At 36.2% G+C, this 25,454-nt stretch overlaps 1 protein-coding gene across 1 annotated transcript in view; it reads left to right on the top strand.

Annotated features, from left to right (window-relative positions):
* The window catches only part of COL28A1 (collagen, type XXVIII, alpha 1), a 198,752-nt gene that overhangs the window by 40,998 nt on the left and 132,300 nt on the right, over positions 1–25,454 (top strand). The window contains exons 12-15 of the mRNA XM_011974720.1: positions 5,973–6,041; positions 7,161–7,229; positions 18,124–18,192; positions 20,622–20,690. Coding sequence (XP_011830110.1) covers positions 5,973–6,041; positions 7,161–7,229; positions 18,124–18,192; positions 20,622–20,690 — 276 coding nt within the window. The remainder of the gene's footprint in view (positions 1–5,972; positions 6,042–7,160; positions 7,230–18,123; positions 18,193–20,621; positions 20,691–25,454) is intronic.

Genomic DNA, 25,454 nt, shown 5'->3' with positions numbered 1-25,454 from the left:
GGTTTTACTCAGATTAAAATTAAAATTAAAAAATTGCTCTGCAGCAGTGGAGGGAATAAATTGGAGCATGCTAGAGTGGGTGCGAGTAGAGTACTAAGGACTTCATTGTACTCTGAACAAGAGGTATTATCAGTTTGCTGTAGACTGGAGAGGCGTGGTAGAGGACTGAAGTGGATGGATTAGAGAGAGATTTAGGAGGCATACTGATAGGTGTTGGGATGCATTGCATATTGTGGCAGAGGGAGTGGGAGGTGTCACGAATGACCCCTAGGTTCCCGTTTGACACAGGAGGGATTCTGGTGCCCTTCCCTGAGGTGGAGAACACTGGAAGATGACTATATTGGGGAGTGAAAGATGACAATTTGTCTTTGGAAATGATGAGTCTCTTTTTGAAATTCTCTTTTTCCCCAACTCCCTACAAGACATCTCTGTATTCTTCCACTCCCACCTGACTTAAAGGTTGGTCCTGTTCATGGTTCTGACCTGAGCTTTCAACCTCGTTAATCACTCTAAACCGCACTGCCCAATAAGGTAGCCACATGTGTCTACTGGGCACTTGAAATGTGGCTGGTCCAAACTGAGATGTGCTGTAAGTATAAGATATACATCAGATTTCAAAGACTTAGCATCAAAAGATAGTAAAAAATAATTAATACTTTAAAAAGTATTGATTACATGTCAAAATGATAATATTTTCTATTTATTGAGTTAAGTAAAATTTATTAATTATAATTTACCTTTTTTATTTCTTAATGTGGCTAGTAGAGAATTTGAAATTGCAAATGTGGCTCACTGTCTACTTGCATTGGACCATGCTGTTCCAGACAGTGGCCCTAGTGTCACCTTGTTTCTGGCCTGTTAGGCTCACAGGGCTGCTGACTGTCCCTAGAACATTTAACATCATTTTATGCCTCATACTCTTACTTTTGTTTCTTTTCTTTTCCATCAGATTAGCTATGATTCCTACTTCTTTGTTTGGATCAAACATCTCCTCTACTATATGAAACTTTCCCAATTCCTTAAGGTAGAATTAAACATTTCTGCCTCGGAGTCTTATGTATTCTGTTAATATCTTTATTATGCTAATTCACATGCTTGTATTTTATTTTATATTCATTTGTCTCTCCAGCCAGATTGTAAGCTTCTGCAAAGTGCAGGTGCAATCTGATTTATGTCTGTAATTAGGTAACCTGATATTCAATTATAGACATAAATTGTTATTTACCTATTATTAGTTTGGTGCTCAAAAAAGGTCTGGTGAATAACAATTAAATCTCTACATATTAAACAGGTGTTGTGTGACTGGTTATGACTTAGATGTTTTGCAGACAATATCTTGAATCCTCTCAACAATGCTACAAGGCAGATAAAATCATCCTCATTTTGAATATGGAGATCTTGCAAAAGCTCAAATTGTTAGTAAATGATAGAACCAAGGTTCTACAAGACCAAATGATTCAAAGCCATGGTTTTATTCCCTGTGACTCCATGCATGAAGAGCTGGGTGTGCTGGCTTACACCTGTAATCCCAGCATTTTGGGAGGCCAAGACAGAAGAATCACTTGAGGACAGGAGTTTGAAAAAAAACCCGAAACCCAAAACTTATTTCCTATGATTGTTAGAAGATTAAATGAGATAATGTATGTAATATGTCTGGGCAGTGCTGATAAATAGTAGGTTTTATTAAACATTGGCTTCCTGTCCTCTTGAAGCCCATAGCATGGGTGTTCTTGATTTCTGAGAAGGACCAAGGTGGTTTACCTAAACTTTTTGCTGCCTCCACACACGCTCACACTCACATTCACACACATTCACACTGACATGGAGGTAATGAGAAACAGATTCTTTCTGGGGCTACTCATTTTAACCCAGACCTCTTTGTTATACTTGCCTGTTGGTAAATGCCTCTGATGACAAATGAAAGTACAGTAGAGAAATCAGTAGTAGTACTGTGGGCATGCAATCTTTTGGGCATGCAATCTCTCTCTCTTTGTGTGTGTGTGCATGTGTGTGTGTGTGTGTGTGTGTTGCTAAGGGCTGGGGTAGGAATATTAACAGGAAAGGAATCATGTCTGCCGTCTTACCAGGGCTCTGCCATCTTGGCAAATTCCCAGAAATCATTCTGACTAGAGTGCTTACTCTTCCCTCCCTGTTTTGTTTTTACCCAGACAGCATATTTTAGAGTCAGGACCACTTTCTTTACTACCTCAGGATTCTCTGTAGGAAACAAAAAGGGGAAATGGGAAGGGAATAAACATGACCTGTAGACCAATACTGTTTTGTGGATCCTATCTTGAGATATCAGGCTCCTGAGAAATAAATCTAAGCAAGTGAAATGTGAAGCTACATTGCTAAGGGGCTGTGTTCAGGTAAGGGAGAGCAATCCCTCTGTAGTCTTCAGATCCCTGTAACTCCCTTGAGAAGCAATATTAAGATATTGCTCAGTTGCTCTTGGTACTTGATGAAGACTAAAGGGATTTCATGGGCTTAAGGTAAGAGAGCTGCTTCTACTCTTGATTCTCCTGGTCCATACATTTCAAGGTAATGACCAAACAAATTTCTTGTCATCAGCCTGGGCTCTTGGTTTGTTTCTGATCAAACATCAGATAAGTACCAAGTAAGGAAGAACTTCCACTACTCAAAAAATCCTCAAATTCTCTACCAAATATATAATTTAGATGCCTTCTGACCCATTACAGAACCAATGCTACATATAGAAGGGATAAAAAATGAATAGAGTAAGTGAATTCAGGGCCTTGTATTGTTATTATTATTATTTTTTTAGTCAGCCAAATTCAACAGTGGGTAGATGTTATTATTGTATTTTAATGGTATTATATATACATGTTATGTAATATATACATACTTAAAATTTTTTATTTCAATAGTTTTTGGAGTACAAGTGGTTTTGGTTATATGGATGAATTATATTGTGGTGAGTTCTGAGATTTTAGTGAACCCATTACCCGAGTAGTATATGTTGTACCGAATATGTAGTTTTTTATCTCACACCCTAGTTTTAAATGGTATGTTTTATCTCTCAAGCTGGTCCCTTAAGTTTAGGAACTATGTCTTCAGCGTCTTTGAATTTTACTTCATGGCATTCCACATAGCAAGTACCTGGTGTCATTTGCTGAGTGATAGAGACAGTCACTCTCATGTGACCTGTATAACTGACAAGGAGATACCAACTTGAATGGGGAGCATAAGTTATAAGAAAAAGGCATTTGGAAGCGAAAATTTGGAATCTCTAGACAGCTAAATATTCTCTAGCACTTGATTAAACTGTGAGATTAAGTAAACGGGTCGGGCGCAGTGGTTCATGACTGTAATCTCAGCACTTTGGGAGGCCGAGGCAGGTTAATCACTTTAGGCCAGGAGTTTGAGACCAGCCTGGCCAACATAGCAAAACCCCATCGCTATTAAAAGTACAAAAATTAGCCAGGAGTGGTGGCGGGCGCCTGTAATCCCAGTTACTCAGGAGGCTGAGGCAGGAGAATTGCATGAGCCCTGGAGGCAGAGGTTGCAGTGAGCCGAGATCACGCCATTGCACTCCAGCCTGGGTGACAGAGGCAAAAAAAAAAAAAAAAAAAGAGACAATGAGAGAGAGAGACAGAGACAGAGATTAAGTAAACAAGTTCAAATTTAGTGAGAACTTTTATGTCTGATATTGTGAAGCAAGATAAATTCCACGGCTAAAAGCATATAAAATGAGAATATCAGTCACCTGGCTGCTCAAAAAACTTAATATAGAAAAACAAGTACAACCTTAGGAGTTTAAGGGAAAAAATATTTGCCAGACTGACTTGTACGCAACAGGATGCACAGTAAGTACTTTTGAATTCAATCCACTTAAATATCAAAGGATCATAAATGTGGATGACTCGTTTTGAGGCAGGATTCCTTTGTTTTAAATCACCCTGAGCCTGGGCATATCTTTTGGGGAGCTGGTTTGACTCTGACCCTTCTTAGCCCTTCTCTTTCCCTTTTGCAATTGGTCAAAGTCAACAGACTTTTTTTTTTTTTTTAAATAGATGGAAGCTTGCCCTGTCACCAAAGCTGGAGTGTGGTGGCGTGATCTTGGCTCACTGCAACCTCTGCCTCCTGGGTTCAAGCAGTTCTCCTACCTCAGCCTCCCGAGTAGCTGGGACTACAGGCACATGCCACCAGGTCCAGCTAATTTTTTTTTTTTTTTTTTTTGTATTTTTAGTAGAGACAGTGTTTCAACATGTTGGCCAGGCTGGTCTTGAACTCCTGACCTCAAGTGATTCACTTGCCTTGGCCTCGCAAAGTGCTGGGATTACAGGCATGAGCCATCACATCTGCTACAGACTTCTTAAAGTAAAGCAATGTCTTTACTATATCCACAGAACATTGCCCTGGTTACTAGGTGTCCCTTCCAAAATCACAAGCTTCTGGGGCGAATTGAGACTTTAATATTTCTGAAAATTCCTTTATCTCCCATCATCTCAGAGAAGGCTTGTTTCACTTTCCTGTTTCATTTTACTGTTGGTTAGTGAAAGCATGAAGAGAGAAATCTTTGGGTTGAATGAAATTTTAAATAGCAAATATTCATTAGCTGAAACATAAGAGTGTTCAGAGATCTTCCTTAGCATAAATTAAAGGTACATGTGTGAATGTAAAAAACTGGAAGGAAATATACCACAATTTTATAGTATTAATAGTTATAGATAGGTAATTTAAAATTTTCTTTGCATGCATGCTTTTTAATACATGACCATTTTCTACAATGACACATATTATTTTGATAAACAGAAAAAAATAATATTATGAGAAGGGGAACTGGAGTCAATAGCCACTCCCCTTCCCCTATCATCATGCTACAGGGCTTAAAGCCCGAGAGACCTAAAGAGCTGTAACTGTGTAAGTGGTACTCAGGTGTGAGTTTGGGCTGGCCAGGTAATCTCTCTGGGACTCAGGTTTCTCACCTGTGAAATGTAGGGATTTGAGTGCAATGGTCGCATCTAGTTCTAAAATGCCTCAATTCTATTATGGGCCTGCCACATCATAGGCTGTTATTATTTCAAAATGCTCTAACTTTGAGTAACAGAAATCTTGAATAATAGTGGCTTAAATCATAAGAACTCTTGCTGTTGAGTAAACAGAATATTTGAAGACAGGTAGTCCAGGACTGGATCAGTTGCTCATTGAGGGTATCCAGGAGCCAGGCCTCTTCAACTGCTGGTTTTTGTCCTAGAGATTGCTGCCTCATAGTTACAAGACAGTTATCACATCTCTATGTAGGAAAGAAGAGGCAGAGGCTGTTTTCTCCTTTGCATCCAGTAAGGTCCTTCACATCTCGTTTGTCAGAATTGAGCCATGTGACCAACTGAGATAAATCAGTGACAAAGGAAAGGAGATTCCCATCTTGCATTAGGCCAATGATCATTCATACTACACCTCTGAGAGCAAAGAACAGCTGCCCACTGACTGACTCAATTAGGGGTTTATCAGCAGGGAAGGAAAGCTGAGAAAGGACAGCCACAGGGGAGGAAACAAAATATGTCTTCCAGAGCACTTAAATATTTGTGAATGAATGAGTGATGGCCACGTTATGCCTGTTATGACTCCTGAAAACACTTGACTTTGTGGGCCCCTTCCTCCATAAAAATATTTAAAAATTATATTTATGAATGCAAGCTGGATTCATTGTTATATAGTCATTATGTTTATTTTTATTTTGAATCAAAAAATTACAATTGGAACATATTTGCAGGCTCCTAAAAGTATTGAGGACCCAGACACTGTGACTACTGTACCTAGTGGATAATTTGATCTTGCGTCTGTGTTTTCTTTCCAGATGAATTGTAAAAAATTGAGGGCAGGCACGATGTACTAGATTTGTTGTTGCTCTCAAGGCCCCTATTGCAAAAGCATACATCTAAGAGCTGCTTAATCAATACTATTGAGTTGACTTAACATATAACTGATGTCACTGTTTCTTCCTCCAGGGTGAGCCAGGTCCTCCTGGTCCTTATGGTTCTCCAGGAGCTCCTGGAATTGGACAGCAAGGTATTAAGGTAAAGATACTTGTCTTTTTGCCCATTGATGACTATTGAATTTATTGTAGGGCCTGGGGGAGCTGTGATTTGAGCTCCATTTGGCCTAAACCCAATAGACACAAGGAGGCTTCCTGAAGTTACTTCATTTTATATGCTTGGACACAGCAATGTGCTTGTCAGGGGCAGTTACCACAAGAATAATTAATGTATTTTAAAATTTTGTTGGAATGAAAAACTTACTTGTCTCCAAATACCCACCCTTTTACCAAGGTACATGTAGTTCTGTTGAGTTTTCATGGACTTTAAACATTTACATGCAAATATGTTATTGGTAAGTGAAACAGCTTAACACATCAGCAATCATGGTTCACACTGAAAAAGCATAAAGGGGCAGAAATCATAAGGGCCGCGGCAATGAATAGGTCAATGTTGGCAGAGAGGTTTATAGAGAACTAGAAAGGAAAGGAAGGAACATCCATCCTGTGAGGCTCTACATTATGCAGGATATAATAAAGCAGAAGTGCCTATTTTGAATAGCTTTTCTAAGTGGTTGTGACAGTAAGATTTTGATGCAGGATTAAAATAGGAAGCAGTACAAAACAGTGTACTTTGAATGTAATTGAATATCCCCATGTATAGCATTTCAACAATAAGCACATTGAGACTCCAGGAAAGGTGGAGTTTATGTTGGCAGAGTTATGGAGAAGTTTTCTGGAAGAGATGAAGTCTGAAAAGAGCTTAAAGGAGAGGTGAAGTAGGATAGAGTGGGGACAAGGAAGGGGTGACATTCCTGGATGGTGGCAAGAGGACAGGGCACAGCACACGCATTGTCAGCTTAGTCAGCTCAGTAACAAAATGCATTGCCACACAGTGTGTCCTGCCAATTCTTACACAGTATTTTGTGAAAGCTGAAAATGCTGAATTACATTTGGACAAGAAGAGATAATAAACATTTTAGGGTAATTTGTTCACTTAAATTAGAGCTATTTCTCTTCGTCTAGAATTTTTTACCTTTATGAATCTGCAAATTTTGTCTATTTCGCTATTTATCCTTGTTGAAATTTCGAGATAACTTTGTGCTATGTTTATTCTTTATTTAAAATCTCAAGATTTCATTCTATTATTTCTTTCTTTTAGGGAGAAAGAGGCCAAGAAGGAAGACCGGGAGCTCCAGGACCCATTGGAGTTGGTGAGCCTGGACAGCCAGTAAGTAGCAAAAATTCTAGATGGAATGAAAAGGACAAATATAGTTTTTGCTTGTTCTTTCTGGTTAGAATAAAGAGTCAAATAAATCCACCTTGTATCTACTCTATTTATTTATTTTTTTGGATGGAGTCTTACTCTGTCACCCAGGCTGGAGCACAGTGGTGCGATCTCGGCTCGCTGCAACCATCACCTCCTGGGTTCAAGTGATTCTCCTGCTTCAGCCTCCAACTAGCTGGGACTACAAGTGCACGTCACCAGGCCCAGCTAATTTTTTTGTATTTTCAGTAGAGATGGTGTTTTTCTTGTTGGCCAGGCTCATCTCGAACTCCTGAGCTGAGGTGATTCACCCGCCTCAGTCTCCTGACCACCTTGTATCTTTATGAGCAACAAATGAAAATAAATATGAAAGGACCAGATCCAAGTGCTATTTTTCACAACACTTGAAATAGAACTATGTATATATGTATATATGTAAATATATATGATGTTTACAACCAACTCTCTTTTACTGTAACTTCTTACAAGATTAATCAACTTGAACAATCTTCTTACAAGATTAATCAACTTCTTTCTAGAAAGAAGATCTGGACTCAAGCCTAATGTTTATACTTTATAATGTATTTCTTTGTAACCACAAGAAAAATCACTGAGAATAAAGACTTGGCTCATTATCTAATCCATGAGTATGCTCTAGAGTTAGGATTGATAATGGTAGACAGATAATACCTGTGTTATTCACAACATCTCTTTTATGTAGCTTTGAAGTTTACTGTTGTTGGAGAAGAAAAAATTCCTATTAAAAGATATTTGGAGAGGAAGTAAATAAAATATGATTATTCTGGTATAAGAAGCTTGTTAACTTTTCAAGTAATCATTATTCTCCTAGGGAAAAATAGTAGCTGACTCACTTAGGTACAAATAAAAACAACTGATTGTAGACAGCTGGTCTTTGAAGTTGTCTTTTCACTGCATAGTTCCTCACATGTGTATATTCACAGAAACATACACTTCCTTACTGCAGTCTGTGAGTGAAATGGCAACATATTGTTTAGGTTTAGGCTTTTCACTAACGTCTGAATATACTAATTCAAAAAAGAGAGCATCATATGGAAGAAAAATACACTGGATTAATCATCTAGAGATCAGTCATCTAGTCTCAGTTTCCACTAACTAGATAGTACCATTAAAGATAAACCACTAACTTATTTTGTTCTCTGTTTTGGTTTTGTGTTTCTGCTTAACAAACTTCCTCAGGACTTAGTGTCTTAAAACAATAATTTGTTATTTCTTATGATTTTGCAGGTTGACATGAGAGTTCTGTATAACTTGAAGTCAGATGGAGTGCTAAAATGGCTGGAATGTTAAAAATGGCCTCACATGGCTGGCAGTTTGGTGCAGGTTGTTGTCTGGGAGCTTAGCTGGGGTTGTTGCCCAGAGACCTCAGTTCTCCTCCACATGGGCAGCTACAGGTGGTTGCTTGGCCTTCCTCACAACATGGCAGCTTAAATCCAAGCAGGAATGTTCTAATAGGCAGAAACCACTCATCATGTGAGGCTCAGCCTCAGAAATTATACAGCATCATTTCTGTGACATCTAAAATAAGCCTAGGACCAGCTCAGATTCGAGTGGAATGGAAAAAGATTTCACCCCCTTATGAAGAATATCAAAGAACTTGTGGATGTATTAATTTAGCAAAGTCTCAAATTTTAACTTCTTTAAAATTAAAAGATTGGGTTCTCCTTAGGTCTATGATTTTCAGAGCTGGAAGCATTCTGAAAATGTCAAAGAAATAAATCACAATTATTATTATTATTTTAGAGAGTCTTGCTCTGTCGCCTAGGTTGGAGGGCAGAGGCATGATCTCAGCTCACTGCAGCCTCTGCCTCCCAGGTTCATGTGATTCTCCTGCCTCAGCCTCCCAAGTAGCTGGGATTACAGGTGCCCGCCACCACGCCTGGCTAATTTTTGTAGTTTTTGTAGAGACAGGGTTTCACCATGTTGGCCAGGCTGGTCTTGAACTCCTGACCTCAGGTGATCCACCTGCCTCGGCCTCCCAAAGTGATGGGATTACAGGCATGAGCCACTGTGTCCGGCCTAAAAAATTTTTAAATGTAGATTGACGATTGTTTTTTCCAAAGAACTTTGTGCTTTGCTATTATGTATACCTTCCAAACTCAAAACTAAACTTAAGAATGAGTTTCACTTATTCATTGTTGTTCTTAAAATGTTTTTGTTTTTAAATAATGAAATATTTTAATCATACTGGAAAATCTAGAGAATGAGTTGGTAAACCTCCACCAGGTAGATAATTAAACTTAGTACATTTACTACTCTTGCTTTAGATTTTCTTTAAAAAACATAAACATTATAGATACAGTAAAGTCTCCCTATCTTTTTCAGACAGTAGAAGAGGAAGAAACACTTATCAACTTATTTTATGAGGCCAGTTTTCCCTTGACACCAAAACAAAATACTAAACATACATGAGAGGAAAACTACAGACCAATATCCCTTGTGAATATGATAGACATAAAAATTCTTAACAACATGCTGGCTAAATAGAATTCAATGTATAAAAAGAATTGTACAGCATGACCAAGTGAGGTTTATCCTATGGATGCAAGTCTGGCTTAATAATTGAAAATTAATCAATGGAATATACCATATTAATAGGCTAAAGAAGAAAGATCACATGTGATCACATCAAATGACACAGAAAAGCATTTGACAAAACTCAAAACCCTAATAAATGCTGATAAATCTCTCATACAAACTCAGAAAATTAGAAATAGAGGAAGAACTTCCTCAATTTCTATGAAAAATCTAGAGCTAATATTACGCATAATAGTGAAAGAATGAATGCATCCCTCTAAGATCAGGAACAAGACAAAGATGTCTGTTCTCACCAGTCTTATTCAACACAGTATTGGAAGTTCTAGCCAGCACAGTAAGACAAGAAAAAGAAATATAAGGCATTGGTATAAAAACAATAAATAAAACTGTCCTTATTTGCAGATGATATGATGGCCTCCATAGAAAATCCCAAGAAATCTACACGAAAACCTCCTAGAATTAACAAGTGAGTTCAGCAAGGTTACAGGATACAGTATCAACATAAAAAATCAATTTAATTTCTGTATCCTAGCAATGAACACATAGAAACTAAAATTAAAAGCACAACACCATTTTTAATTGCTAAAAAAGAAAAATACTTGGGTAGAAATCTAGTAAGACATGTATAGGACTTGTATAAAACTACAAAACACTGATGAAAGAAATCAAAGAATACTTAATAAATTTAGAGACATGTTTATAGATCAGAAGACTCAACAATATAAAGATGTAAATTCTTCCCAAATTGATGTAAAAGTTTAGTGCAAAAGGTTTTGATATCCCAGCAAGATTCTGTTTAGACTTGGACAGGGATATTTTAAAATTAATATGGAAAGACAAAAGAGCTAGAATAGCTTTTAAAAAACTTCAAGAAGAATACACTTGGAGAAATTATACTAACTTATCTAGTCTTAAGATTTATTATATAGTCACAGTAATGATGACTGTGTGGTATTGGCAAATTATAGAAATACGATCAGTGGAACAAAATAGAGACTCTAGATTCAGACGTACACAAATGTAGTCAACAGATTGCAAAAACAATCCAGTAGTGGAAACATAGTCTTTTCAACAAATGGTGCTGGCGCAACTGGATATCTGTGCTAACACAAAAAATGAACCTCAATTTAAGTCTCGCAACTTATACAAAAAGTAACTCAAAATGGATCATAGATTTAAATATAAAATGTAAAAACTATAAAACTCTTAGAGTAAAACATATGAGAAAATCTTTAGGATCATGGGCTTGATGAAGATATCTTAGACATGTCACCAAAAACATGATGCCCCCTAAAAAGTAATTAATTGGACTTCATCAAAGTGGTAAATGTTTGCTCTGTGAAAGACTCTGTTAAGGGTCTAAAGAGACAAGCTGCTGATTGGGAGAAAATATTCACAAACTACAAATTTACAAAGGATTTGTATTGGGAATACTTTTTTAAAAAAATTCTCAAAACTCAATAATAAATCAAAAATCTAATTAGAAATTGGGCAAAATATCAAATATATATACATATCTCAAGCATATATACATGCACATACACAACTTGGTGTGTATATATCTATATATGTGTACATATACTTGTATATATTTTTACATATTTTGTTTCTATTTTGTGGTTACTAAACTTTAATACGTGTTCTTTTTATTAACTTTCATTTTAGGTTCAGGGGTACATGTGCAGGTTTGTTACATAGGTAAATTGCATGTCACAGGGGTTTTGTGTAGAGATTATTTCATCATTCAAATAATAAGCATAGTATCTGATAGGCAATTTATCCATCCTCACCCTTTTCTCACCTTCCACCTTCAAGTAGGCCCCAGTGTCTGTTGTTCCCTTCTTTGTGTCCTTGAGTTCTCAATATTTAGCTTCCACTTATAGGTTAGAACTTGCAGTGTTTGGATTTCTGTTTCCGAGTTAGTTTGCCTAGGATAATGGCTTCTAGCTCCACCCATGTTGCTGCAAAGGACATGATCTCATTCTTTCTTATGGTTATGCAATATTTCATGGTGTGTATGTACCACATTTTCTTTATCCAGTCTACTCTTGATGGGCATTTAGGTTGATTCCTAACATATTTCCTTGACTAACAAGTTTGAAATGTCATGAATATTGCCACCCGCTCCTGAAAAATATACTGACCATATGAGACTTTTACTTCAATCATTTCTTCCACTTTCAGAGTATTATTCCTGTTGACTGAGTTCTACCTTATTTTCATCCTACCAAAATTATTTATTATTATTTTTGAACTGTTTAAAGTTAGTATTTGTATAGTTTTACCCATATATTTACCCATTTCTTAGTTGACATAGCTTCCTAAATTTCTCTTTTCTTCTTGGCCGATTTCTTTATTTTTTCAATAAATACTTTTTTTCAGAAGATGTTTTCAGTAAAAGTATGTTAGCACTAAACTCTTTCAGCCTTTGGTTGAAATGCCATTGTTTAGTTTGCTTTGTGAGAATAATTTAGCTGGTGCAGTCTGGATTGTGTACTAATTCCATTGTCTGCTGGCAACTATGGTTTCTGTTTCCATGTTTTTAGTCTGTTTATAATTTCTTGTAGTAATTCATTTTTGCCTTAGGCTGCTTTTGCAATATTTTTTTTTTATTCTTTAGATTTCCTGTAGAGGAATTATGATGCACATAAGTGTGAATATATTTTCACATATATTTTTTCAGATTTACTGTTTCATGAATCTGAGGACTCCATACTTTATAAAAGTTCTTAGTTATTATTTCTTCAAATATTTTCTTTCCCCATTCTATTTATCAAGAAATCCTTCTAGACATTTGGTTGCAATTGGATAATTTTCTCAAATCTAACTTATAATCCACAAATTTATCTTCATCAGGTTATAAAATGTTCTTAACTCATTCACTGTAAGTTAATAAGTATTTTTAAAATTCTTAAAGTTATTTTAAAAAATCTGCCTTTTATTAACTATATTTATTATCTTTTTACTATACTGTTCTTGTATTTTCCATTATTTCCTTAAGACCATTAAGTATTTAAAGTACTGGCTGGGTGTGGTGGCTCACACCTGTAATCCCAGCACTTTGGGAGGCCAAAGCGGGTGGATCATGAGGTCAGGAGATTGAGACCATCCTAGCTAACACAGTGAAACCCCATCTCTACTAAAAATACAAAAAAATAGCCAGGTACGGTGGTGGGTGCCTGTAGTCCCAGCTACTCGGGAGGCTGAGGCAGGAGAATGGCACGAACCTGGGAGGCAGAGCTTGCATTGAGTCGAGATGGTGCCACTGCACTCCTGGGCAACAGAGAGAGACTCCATCTCAAAAAAAAAAGAAAGTATTTAAAGTACTTCTTTTTTGTCTCTATTATTTTATTCTATTATTTGACATTCTTGAGGAGGTTTACATTGTATTAGTTTACTTTAATTCATTGTGAGTTATTTTCTTTTATGTTTTGTACTTTGCCATCTGAATTATTTTCAGCTGGGCTTTAATTGTGGATCCTAAGTTTTCTTAGGATTTGAGAGGAGTTTGTGTTCGTATCTCTTATGTACTCCAGGGATCTCCTTGATGCTAATATCTTGACTAAGGTGTTCATGAACTACTTAGATAATGTCAATTGAAATCATAAACTCACACACAGCACAGGACCAGCATAGAAATATTTAGTTATTATGAGCCGAAGTCAAGCAGACAAGATTCTTGTCATTCATATCGTTTTGTTGATGGGATGGCTTTTTTCTACTTTGTTCTTTCATTGAATATATACAGATGCTCTTTGACGTACAATGGAGTTACATCCTACTATACCTATCATAAATAAAAAATACTGTAAGTTGGAAATGCATTTAGTGTTGGTAACACTGAAGATGGTTCCCAACTTACAATGGTTTGATTTATATATATATGTTTTACTTTATGAGGATGCAAACACAATGTATTCAGTAGAAAGCATGAGCCCATTGTAAGTCATAAGGAGATCCTTGATTTACCATGGGGTTACATGCTGACCAAACCATTGTAAAATCCAAAAATCTTAAGTCGAACCATCCCATGTTAAGTTGGAAACTGTCTCTATAAGTTTGTGGGAATCTCAATTTCTCAGTTATAATTCTGTCTTCATTTTCCATTGCATGAGCCAAAGTCTTTGCTACTGTTTCTTCCTCTAAATTTCCTAGTCTTCCTACCACACAAACACACTTTTCTATTCAGGACATCTGTTGCACCAGCTTAGATGCTTACCTAAGATGCTTAACTTATATGCTAGAGTTTTCAAGTTTTGATTCTCTCTTTTTGAACCCTGTAATTTCTCTTTTCTTCTTTGGAGTCTTCCATGCCTTTAAAATTCATCTTAAAAAATGTATATTACCTGTCTTTCTGTTTGTAGCTGAGAGTTTTTAACAATATTACCAGAACATGAAATGCTTGCTTGCTTGCTTTCCAAGTCATAATTACACAGAGTTATACTTAATTGGGAACTAAAATCATAACACAGATGGGAAAGATCCTAAATAATGTATCAAAACGTTGCATCAAAATGTCATTATAAAAAAATCAACAATGTGAATTTTTTTTTTTTTTTTTTTTTTTTTTTGGTGAGACAGAGTCTTACTCTTGTCCCCCAGGCTGGAGTGCAACTGGGCAATCTCGGCTCACTGCAACCTCCACCTCCTGGCTTCAAGCGATTCTCCTGCCTCAGCCTCCCAAGTAGCTGGGACTACAGGCTCCAGCCACCACACCTGGCTAATTTTTGTATTTTTAATGGAGATGGGGTTTCACCATGTTGGCCAGGCTGATCTCGAACTCCTGACCTCAGGTAATCTGCCCACCTCAGCCTCCTGAAGTGCTGGGATTACAGGCGCGAGCCACCATACTCGGCCAACAATGTGAATTTTTGAATTATTTAGAAGTAACACAAACACTTATCTTAGGACTGACAAAGGTTCTACTGAAAGTCCTTTACTTCTGTTTCTTTGCCTGAATTATTTCAAGTGTTCCATATTTACTACTCTCTTCACTACCACACTAATATAAATCTGTTGATAGATTGAATTAATATTCTAGCTCCGAGACCTACTTTTGAACTGTCATCTGTCATCTTTATGTGATTACCACTAGTGTTGTGCTGGTCTGGTAGACGTAACTGATCCATAAAAATTAAATTGGTTAAGACTGTCAGGGTGATCTGTTTGTTTTTTATGCAAGGTTATTTAGAGCACTGTAAATAAAAAAATAACCCCTGAAAGAGAACTGTAATTACTTTGAGATTAAAAAATAAAGTAGATGGCAATGTTTGAAGATAATGGACAGTTACTATTATTATTGGCATATTTATTTCTAATGCTCGCAACGCATATTGAAAGCATTTTTATTTATTATTAACACTATTGAGATTACTATGGAAAGTAATAAGATTAACATAATGAACAATCATATTTTATCCCATTGTTAATGTCTGAAATAAAGCATTTCACTGATCAGGCTGTGTTAACGGATAATTAGATTCCTTAATTATTTATTTTTTATTAGAGGTGTTCATTAGAAGCCAAGTAAGTATGTCATAGTTGTAATTGGTTCTCATGGCCTTAGAAAGGACACTGAGTTTTTTTAATAGAATGATTTCTGTCTTTTAAAAGTAATCTTTTCGTACTATCTTAATAAATTAAACTATAGCTCATTTAACCCAAGTACCTTCTACTTCTCTTCTCTGGTTAATGATCATCTTTCATTCTGAGTGTTTAACTGGAAGACTTGAGAATATACTGATGGTGTGGAATATTGCTCTGATGGTTTATAGAAATTCACTTTGGATCGCTGCTTTTTTCCCCTAAATGATTGTCCATGAGCATTAACTCTCTGTTCTCAGCAACTTTGAATACTTGACTCCTTAAAGCTTCCAATATTTTCACCTCCACCTTAGCTAACGTACTCTAGAAGTGCAGAGAATGAAGGAAGATTCAGTGTTTATTGTGTGCAGCATGCTTTTTACACATTGTTTAATTTAACTCACTCTGGGACTGCCTTTATTTGTAAAAACTTCCATGAAAGGACATTCTTAGCAATTAAAAGTAAAATAATTTGGATAATAATAGCAGATATTTATTGAGTGCTTAATCTGTAAAAGATTTAAATCTCTCTGACTTAATCCTTACATGAACACTTGTGGTTGAGGTAGATACTATTATTATCAACATTTTGAGGAGGATGCTGTGCTTTGCAGAGATTGACTTACTTGTTTAAGGTGAAACTGCTAATATGTAGCAGAGCTGAGACTTGAACCTCAGTCCAAATGACACCAAAATCTGCTTTTAACTATTATGCAATACTGTCAGTTCCATGAGACAGGGAGCAGTTTTGTTTGCTATCCCTAGAACCTAGCAAAGTGCCTTTTACCTACTAGGAGTTTGGTATATCTTTGTTGGATGAATGAAAAAAGTTGAGTGAACTGGAAAAATACTTCCTTATATTTAATGTAAGTTGTGTTTTTTTTTCATTTGTCATATTATTAGGGAAAAAATAATTTGTCAATGTTTTCTTTGTTAAAGTATGTGTTTTCTTTGTTAAAGTATGTGATGTTGCCTTGGCACTTTTGGTTTAGTTTGCAATCTATTAATAATTTGGCTTAGTTTGTAATCTGTTAATAATTTTCATGCTCCTATTTATTTTTCTACTAGGTAATTGCTCTGCCAGTAGAGTAAACTGTCATGGATATTAGTGCTTTCATTAAGATCTCGGAAGTGTTAAAAGCTAGGTTTCTGTTAAGTGCTGCAATTTAAATTGAGTAAGATGTTAGCTTTTCCTTTTAATTAAAGTCTTTACTAAATCAGTATGTATAAATACTAAAGAAGATTGTCTTGCAAAATGTAAAACATTAGAGAAGGACAACAAAATTAAACACTGGAAAACAGATCTTTTTCTTACGAATCTGTAACTGTGATCAGTCGCTGATGAGTATAATGCTGCATCCTTGTTCTGCTACTGGGCTTTAGCAGAAAGCATGTCTTAAATCACCCTGGATTACTGTATCTCCAGCCCAAAGATCATTCAGTGGCTGTAGTGTGCTGGTTTAGGAACTTGTGGGAAAGTTGGCAGACTTTGTTCCATCATGGGTTGATTTCTCTGGCGAGTGAAGCCTAATTATCGTTTAGATTCATTAGAGAAAAAGCTTCAGTTTTTTCTTCTAAGATTCTTGTTATAAGTTCCTTTACTACTTTTTTACCTTCTGGCCAAGAAGAAAAGGAGAGAAAAATTATCGTCTTTAAAAATTCCTGATTTAAATGAAAACCTCACTATTACTCTTTTATTTTTCCATTAGTACATTTTCTGCAAGTCCATTCCAAAGCCTGAGACTGTGTTTTTCTTAACTCATGTGAGAAGTCATCTTTCCTAGTGGCTTTCTGAGCAATAGTTACATGAACTTCTTAATTTGAATCATTGCAATTGAAAATCATGTTTCCCCTTAATGATCTTATCAAGATTTCAATTTGCATATAAAACTGCCTGTGGGTTCAACCAGTTCCTGAAATAATTCAAGTTTTAATCCAAATTCATCAGTACAGAAATTAAAACACATGTAAACAGCACTTAATGCTTTCAAACAGCTGTGTGATGATTTCTTCACAGTGCTCCCCCGATAATTAAATTATTAAATCACTCTGCATCCTTCTCTGGGCCACACTGTTCTAGATTTTTAGCATTTCCTCAGATAATTTATTTCTTAATTCTTATTTCAAAGCACCATTTAATTTCCATTTTCTTCTACTTTGAGAACACTGGAATAGAACGTTTTATGCCAATCAAATGGAACGAGTATTTAATACAATGGGAATATTATTCTTCATAGCTCAACAATTCTACTGATCAGTATGGAGATTACTAGAAGGATTCTCAGTAAAAATTTAAATAGAGCTACAGTCATTAGCCATTTCTTGATATTCGTGGGAGATTGGTTTCAGGACCTCTGTAGATATCAAAGTCCACAGACGTTCAAGTCCCTTGTATAAAAGGGCATAGTATTTGCAAATAAACTATGCATGTCTGGTATACTTTGAATCATCTCTAGATTGCTTTTAATACCTAATACAACATAAATGCTGTGTAAATAGTTATTATACTGTAGTATTTAGGAACTAATAAAGTAGAAAAAGCCTGTACATGTTTAGTACAGATCCAACTATCCATTTTTTCTTCTTTTGCATGTGAACTGAAATATAACCATTGTCTTTCTTCCTCTTTCCTCCCTTTCATCACTCCTCCTTCTATTTTCTGTCTCCTCCTGCTCCTCATTTTCTCCTATCCTAACAGGGTCCCCGTGGTCCTGAGGGAGTACCAGGAGAGCGGGGCTTACCCGGAGAAGGATTTCCAGGACCAAAGGTAACAATACCTTCAGTACCAGGAAAAGGTGCTTTGTCTGGCATGCTCATGAATTACAAATTTTAAAAATGTGTCCTAGCCAATTTTTAGAAGTTAAGTATTTTTCTGACCATCTTTAATCTATTAAATGAAGGAATATGTAATTTTCCCTGTAATGTGAAAGTACAGTAAAATTTGGAACTACAAATAAGTAATTGAAAGACTTCTACTTCATGTAATTACTACACATGAAATTAGAAAAATCTCTTAAAGTAGTTTGCAGTCATTAAAGCCACAGTGATAAATAACATCCTTACGCCCAGAAGTTAAATCATTATGTGTAGCTATGGCAATGCTTTGCTCACAGCTTTGTTTGTGAAACACAGATAAGAAACCAATCTGTAATAGTACTGCCATCAATATAATAAGAAAGAAAATTTTACCACAGGAACAAAATGTTACGAAAGACCTCCTTTTTACCTGGCCATTGAGAATTTCCTATCATTTCCCGTATATAATTCTTGAGCTCAAGTTGTTCTGTACCAAGGGTTGGCAAACTTTTTCTGTAAAGGGGCAGATAGCAAATATTTTAGGCTTTGTGAGCCATATGGTATCTGCTGTAACTGCTTAACTCTGCTGTTGTAGCTCGAAAGCAGCCATAAACAGTGTATAAATGAATGAATGTGACTGTTCCAATAAAACTATATTTATAATAAAAAAAACAGGCAGTGGGCTGAATTTGGCTTATGGGCTGTAGTTTGCTGTCCCCTGCTATAGGCAGTTTGTATATAATCTTTGGCACATTTGCTGAAGGCCATGTTAAAAAGGGTTTTCCAAAATACTTTGAGCAGCATCGACAATGTTTCAGAGTATGTAAAGATACATTTTGGAGTCCTTCTTCCTTTATTCCAAAGTCTTCCCTCAAAACACACACATGCATATACACACATACTGCCCAGAGAAGTACATGCAGCTTTCTAAGTGGCTGAGACCCTCCACATCAGTCATTCCATCAGGTTACTAAGATATGACCTTCTCAGTATGGCCTCATGCTCTAAAAGTGCATTTCATTCTCAGCTTCTTCCACCATGATCAATATTCAATTACCTATGAGAATCCTAAATCTCTACTAGAGGGAAAACAATTAGATAAAAACAAATAATTCATCCTCAGTTGTGAGTGACAAAGATGCCCTTGTTAACAAACACATTTTAATTTGCCATGATAATGGAAATAATATGTTGGATAAAGGGATATTACTAACACCTCTGACTAATCACAGTATATCAGAAGACAGGTCAGCGACTTGGCATGACATCACGGAAAATTTTATAATACACAGTTTGAAATTTTTTTGGCACTTAGTAAATTTCTATTTCTATTTATGTGTAGCCCAAATAATCTGAAAAATTCAAATAGAATTATTTCTCTTTAAAATCTGTGTTTTTTAAAGAGAAAGAAATAAATGAGAAATGAATATGTGAAACATTAAGAAGAGTATTCCAGGGTATTTCATAACGACAGGTTCAACATACTTTTATATCATATAAAGTATCATCATACTTTAGTGATACTCTTGTATGTAATAGCTCATGGGCGCTGACCTCTATCTCATCAAAGAAAGAACACATCACGTTCTGTGCTGTTATAGGGTCAAGTATATGCAGTTATATTCTGTGGTAATGATCAGAAGAACCCATTAGTCAGAATATTTCATTCCTCAACCAGTCAGACCAATGGGTGTTCTCTGTATGTGCTATTTGGGGCTAATTTGTAAATGTTCTTTGATTTTACTCTTAGTTCTAATAAATTTATTAAATGAATGCTACTTCTGATTGATTATATGGTTTATTTTTCATAAAAATGCATGAAGTATTATGACAATATAAATTATATTAAGGACAGAGTTGTTCACTTAGGTCATGTAACTATAGAAGCATATCCAAGAAGATTTTCCATGAATTCTTTTAAACATAAATTTTCAATGAATGTTTATAAACACAGACAAAAAAACTTAGTGATCTAATCCTAGCAAGTATTCGTTCACATATTAGTATGAGAGATAAATTTTCCTTTTGTGATGGACCCAGTTTCAGCAATATTAAGGAAAAGGAGGCTTGATCCAGCTAGTTACACTACGTGATTGATTAGGTGCTCCATTTCCAGAATATTTTTGTTTAAATTGGGAACTGAGCTCTTTTCTAACTTCAGGGATGCTACATATGTGTTTTGCTTGGATAGCTTCCTTCTTGTTTAAGTGTTATGACTAACGTATTTTTTGCAAGTTGCAAATCTCAGAGTCAATTAGAATTACCCGTTTGTAGTAAACAATGACTATGGATGCTTGATTTAAAAAATAATTTTGAAGCACAATTCATAGTATTTGTAATGTAAACTCTTAAAATTCGGATTTTGGTTGGTACATTGATATCCTTCCCTTGTACTTTCAGGGTGAAAAAGGTTCTGAAGGACCAACTGGCCCACAGGGATTACAAGGCCTGTCAATCAAAGGGGACAAGGTACTGTATAATAGGGTATACACTAGAAACAATGCCAATAAAATTGTGATCGTTTTTTATGTATGTACATTTCTGAACTATATACATGACAACCATGCACACAGGTATCTGGTTAATTATAAATCTAGTATGTTCTTTTTTTAAAATTAATTTTTTTCTATTTTCATAGGTTATTTAGGAACAGGTGGTGATAGGTTACATAAGTTCTTTAGTGGTGATTTGTGAGATTTTGGTGTGCCCATCACCCAAGCAGTATATAGTGAACCCAATTTGTGGTCTTTTATCCCTCACCCTCTTCCCATGCTTTTGCCTGAGACCCCAAAGTCCATTGTGTCTTTTTTATGCCTTTGCATCCTCATAGCCTAGCTTACACATATGAGTGAGAACATACGATGTTTGGTTTTCTATTTCTGAGTTACTGCACTTAGAATAATAGTCTCCAATCTCATTCAGGTCACTGCGAATGCTATTAATTTATTCCTTTTTATGGCTGAGTAGTATTCCATCATATATGTGTATATACACACACACACACTATAATATATGTATCATAGTTTCTTTATCCACTCATTGATTGATGGGCATTTGGGTTGATTCTATGTTTTTGCAATTGCAAATTATGCTGCTATAAACATGTATGTGCAAGTACCTTTTTCGTATAAGACTTCTTTTCCTCTGGATAGATATCCAGTAGTGGGAATGCTGGATCCAATGATAGTTATACTTTTAGTTCTTTAAGGAATCTCCACACTGTTTTCCATACTGGTTGTACTAGTTTACATTCCCACCAGCAAGGTAGAAGTGTTCACTGTTCACTGCATCCACGCCAACATCTATTATTTTTTGATTTTTTGACTACGGCCATTCTTGCAGGATAAGGTGGTATCACATTGTGGTTTTGATTTGCATTTCCCTGATCATTAGTGGTGTTGAGCATTTTTTCATGTTTGTTGGCCATTTGTATATCTTCTCTTGAGAATTGTGTATTCATGTCCTTAGTCCACTTTTTAATGGGATTGTTTGTTTCTTTCTTGATAATTTGTTTGAGTTCATTGAAGATTCTGGGTATTAGTCCTTTGTCAGATGTATAGATTGTGAAGATTTTCTCCCATTCTGTGGGTTGTCTGTTTATTCTGCTAACTGTTCCTTTTGCTGTGCAAAAGCTTTTTAGTTTAGGTCCCAGCTATTTATCTTTGTTTTTATTGCATTTGCTTTTGGGTGCTTCATTATGAAATCCTTGCCTAAGCCAATGTCTAGAAGGGTTTTTTCAATGTTATCTTCTAGAATTTTTATAGTTTCAGGTTTAGATTTAAGTCCTTGATCCATCTTGAGCTGATTTTTGTATAAGGTGAGAGATGAGGATCCAGTTTTATTCTTCTACATGTGGCTTGCCAATTATTACAGCTGAATTATTCCAGTTGAATAGGGTGTCCTTTCCCCACTCTATGTTCTTGTTTGCTTTGTCAAAGATCAGTTGGCTATAAGTATGATGGTTTATTTCTGGGTTCTTTATTTTGTTCCACTGGTCTATGTGGCTATTTTTATACCGGTACCATGCTGTTTTGGTAACTATGGCCTTATAGTGTAGTTTGAAATCAGGTAATTGATGCCTCCAGATTTGTTCTTTTTGCTTAGCCATGCTTTGGCTATGTGGGCTCTTTTTTGGTTCCATATGAATTTTAGAATTGTTTTTTCTAATTCTGTGAAGAATGATGGTGGTATTTTGATGGGAATTTCATTGAATTTGTGGATTGCTTTCGGCAGAATGGTCATTGTCACAGTATTGATTCTACCTATCCATGAGCATGGGATGTGTTTCCATTTGTTTGTGTCATCTATGATTTCTTTCAGCAGTGTTTTGTAGTTTTCCCTGTAGAGGTCCTTCACCTCCTTGGTTAGGTATATTCCTAAGTATTTTATTTTATTTTTCACAGCTATTGTAAAAAGGGTTGAGTTCTTGATTTGATTCTCAGCTTGTTTGCTTTTGGTGTATGGAAGAGCTACTGATTTGTGTACATTAATTTTGTATCTGGAAACTTTGTTGAATTCTTTTATCAATTCTAGCAGCTTTCTGGAGGAGTCTTTAGGGTTTTCTAGGTAAATAATCATATCATCAGCAAACAGACAGTTTGACTTCCTCTTTACCAATTTGGAAGTTCTTTATTTCTTTCTCTTATCTGATTGCTCTGGCTAGGGCTTCCAGTACTATGTGGCAGAGGGGTGGTGAGAGTGGGCGTGCTTGTCTTGTTCCAGCTCTCAAAGGAAATGCTTTCAGCTTTTCTACATTCAGTATTATGTTGGCTATAGGTTTGTCATAGATGGCTGTTACTACCTTGAGGTTTGCTCCTTGTATGCCAATTTTGCTGAGAGTTTTAATCATAAAGTGATGCTGGATTTTGTCAAATGCTTTTTCTGCATCTATTGAGATGATCATGTGATTTTTATTTGTTGTTTTGTTTTTTTGAGGCAGGGTCTCACTTGTTGCCCAGGCTGGAGTGCAGTGGTACCATTTCAGTTCACTGCAACCTCCACCTCACAGGTTGAAGCAGAAGGCTCCTGCCTCAGCCTTCTGAGTAGCTGGGATTACAGGTGCCCACCACCACATCCAGTTAAATTTTATATTTTCAGTAGAGATGGGGTTTCACCATGTTGGCCAGGCTGGTCTCGAACTTCTGATCTCAAGTGATACACCTGCCTTGACTTCCCAAAGTGCTGGGATTACAGGTGTGAGCCACGGTGCCCAGCCTGTTTTATTCTGTTCATGTGGTGTATCACATTTATTGACTTGTGTATGTTAAACTCATCCCTGCATCCCTGGTATGAAACCCATTTGATCATGGTGGATTATCTTTTCTATATATTGTTGGATTCAGTTAGCTAGTATTTTGTTAAAGATTTTAGCATCTATGTTCAGCAGGGATATTGGTTTGTAGTTTTCTCTTTTGGTTATGTCCTTTCCTGGTTTTGGTATTAGGGTGATACTGGCTTCATAGAATGTTTCAGGGAGGGTTCCCTTTTTCTCTATCTCGTGGAATAGTGTCAATAGGATTGATACCAATTCTTTGAATGTCTGGTAGAATTTTGCTGTGAATCCGTCTAGTCCTGGACATTTTTTGTTGGTAATTTTTAAATTACCATTTCGATCTCACTGCTTGTTATTGGTCTGTTAAGAGTATCTACTTCTTCCTGATTTAAGCTAGGAATGTTGTATCTTTTCAGGAATTTATTCATCTCCTCTAGGTTTTCTAGTTTATGTGCATAAAGGTGTCCATAGTAGCCTTGAATGATCTTTTGGATTTCTGTTTGGATTTCTTTTTGATTTTTGGTGCCAGTTGTAAATCTCCTGTTTCATTTCTAATTGAGCTTATTTGGATTTTCTCCCTTCTTTTCTTGGTTAATCTTGCTAATGGTCTATCAATTTATCTTTTCCTTTCTTTGTCCTTTTTTTTTTTTTGAAACAGAGTCTTGCTCTGTCCCCCAAGCTGGAGTTCAGTGGCACGATCTCGGTTCACTGCAAGTTCCGCCTCCTGGGTTCATGCCATTCTCCTGCCTCAGCCTCCCAAGTAGCTGGGACCACAGGCGCCCGCCACCACACCCGACTGACTTTTTTGTATTTTTAGTAGAGATGGGGTTTCATCGTGTTAGCGGATGGTCTCAATCTCCTGACCTTCTGATCCGCCCGCCTTGGCCTCCCAAAGTGCTGGGATTACAGGCGTGCGCCACCACACCCAACCAATTTATCTTTTCAAAGGACGAGTTTTTGTTTCATTTATCTTTTGAATTTTTTATATTCAATTTCATTCAGTTCTGCTCTGATCTTGGTTATTTCCTTTCTGCTGAGTTTGGGTTTGGTTTGTTCTTGTTTCTCTAGTTCCTTGAGGTGTGACCTTAGATTGTGCTCTTTCAGACTTTTTGATATAGGCATTTAGGGCTATGAACTTTCCTCTTATCACCACCTTTGCAGTGTCCCAGAGGTTTTGATAGGTTGTGTCACTACTGTCATTCAGTTCGAAGAATTTTTAAATTTCCATCTTGATTTCATTTTTGACCCAATGATCTTTCAGGAGCAGGTTATTTAATTTCCATGTATTTGCATGGTTTTGAAGGTTCATTTTGGAGTTGATTTCCAGTTTTATTCCACTGTGGTCTGAAAGACTGCTTGGTATAATTTCAATTTTCTTGAACTTATTGAGGCTTGTTTTGTTGCCTTTGATATGCTTTATCTTGGAGAAAGCACCATGCACTGTTGAGTAGAATGTATATGTTGTGGTTGTTGGGTAGAACGTTCTGTAAGTATCTGTTAAGTCCATTTGTTCCAGAGTATAGTTTAAATCCATTGTTTCTTTGTTGACATTCTGTCTTGATGACCTGTCTAGTGCTGTCAGTGGAGTATTGAAGTGCACTACTGTTGTTGTATTGCTGTCTCTCTCATTTCTTAGGTATATTAGTAATTGTTTTATAAATTAGGGAGCTCCAGTGTTAGGTGCATATATATTTAGGACTGTGATATTTTCCCATTGGACAAGGCCTTTTATCATTATATAATGACCTTCTTTGTCTTTTTTAACTGTTGCTACTTTAAAGTTTGTTCATCTGGTATAAGAATAGCTACCCCTGGTTGCTTTTGGCATCCATTTGCATGAAATGTCATTTTCTATCCCCTTACCTTAAGTTTAAGTGAGTCCTTATGTGTTAGGTGAGTCTCCTGAAGTCAGTAGATAGTTAGTTGGTGAATTCTTATCCATTCTGCAATTCTATGTCTTT

This window comes from Mandrillus leucophaeus, unplaced genomic scaffold (genome assembly GCF_000951045.1).
Source record: "Mandrillus leucophaeus isolate KB7577 unplaced genomic scaffold, Mleu.le_1.0 Scaffold148, whole genome shotgun sequence".
Classification (NCBI taxonomy): Eukaryota; Metazoa; Chordata; class Mammalia; order Primates; family Cercopithecidae; genus Mandrillus; species Mandrillus leucophaeus.
This window is presented reverse-complemented; position numbering and strand designations above follow the sequence as displayed.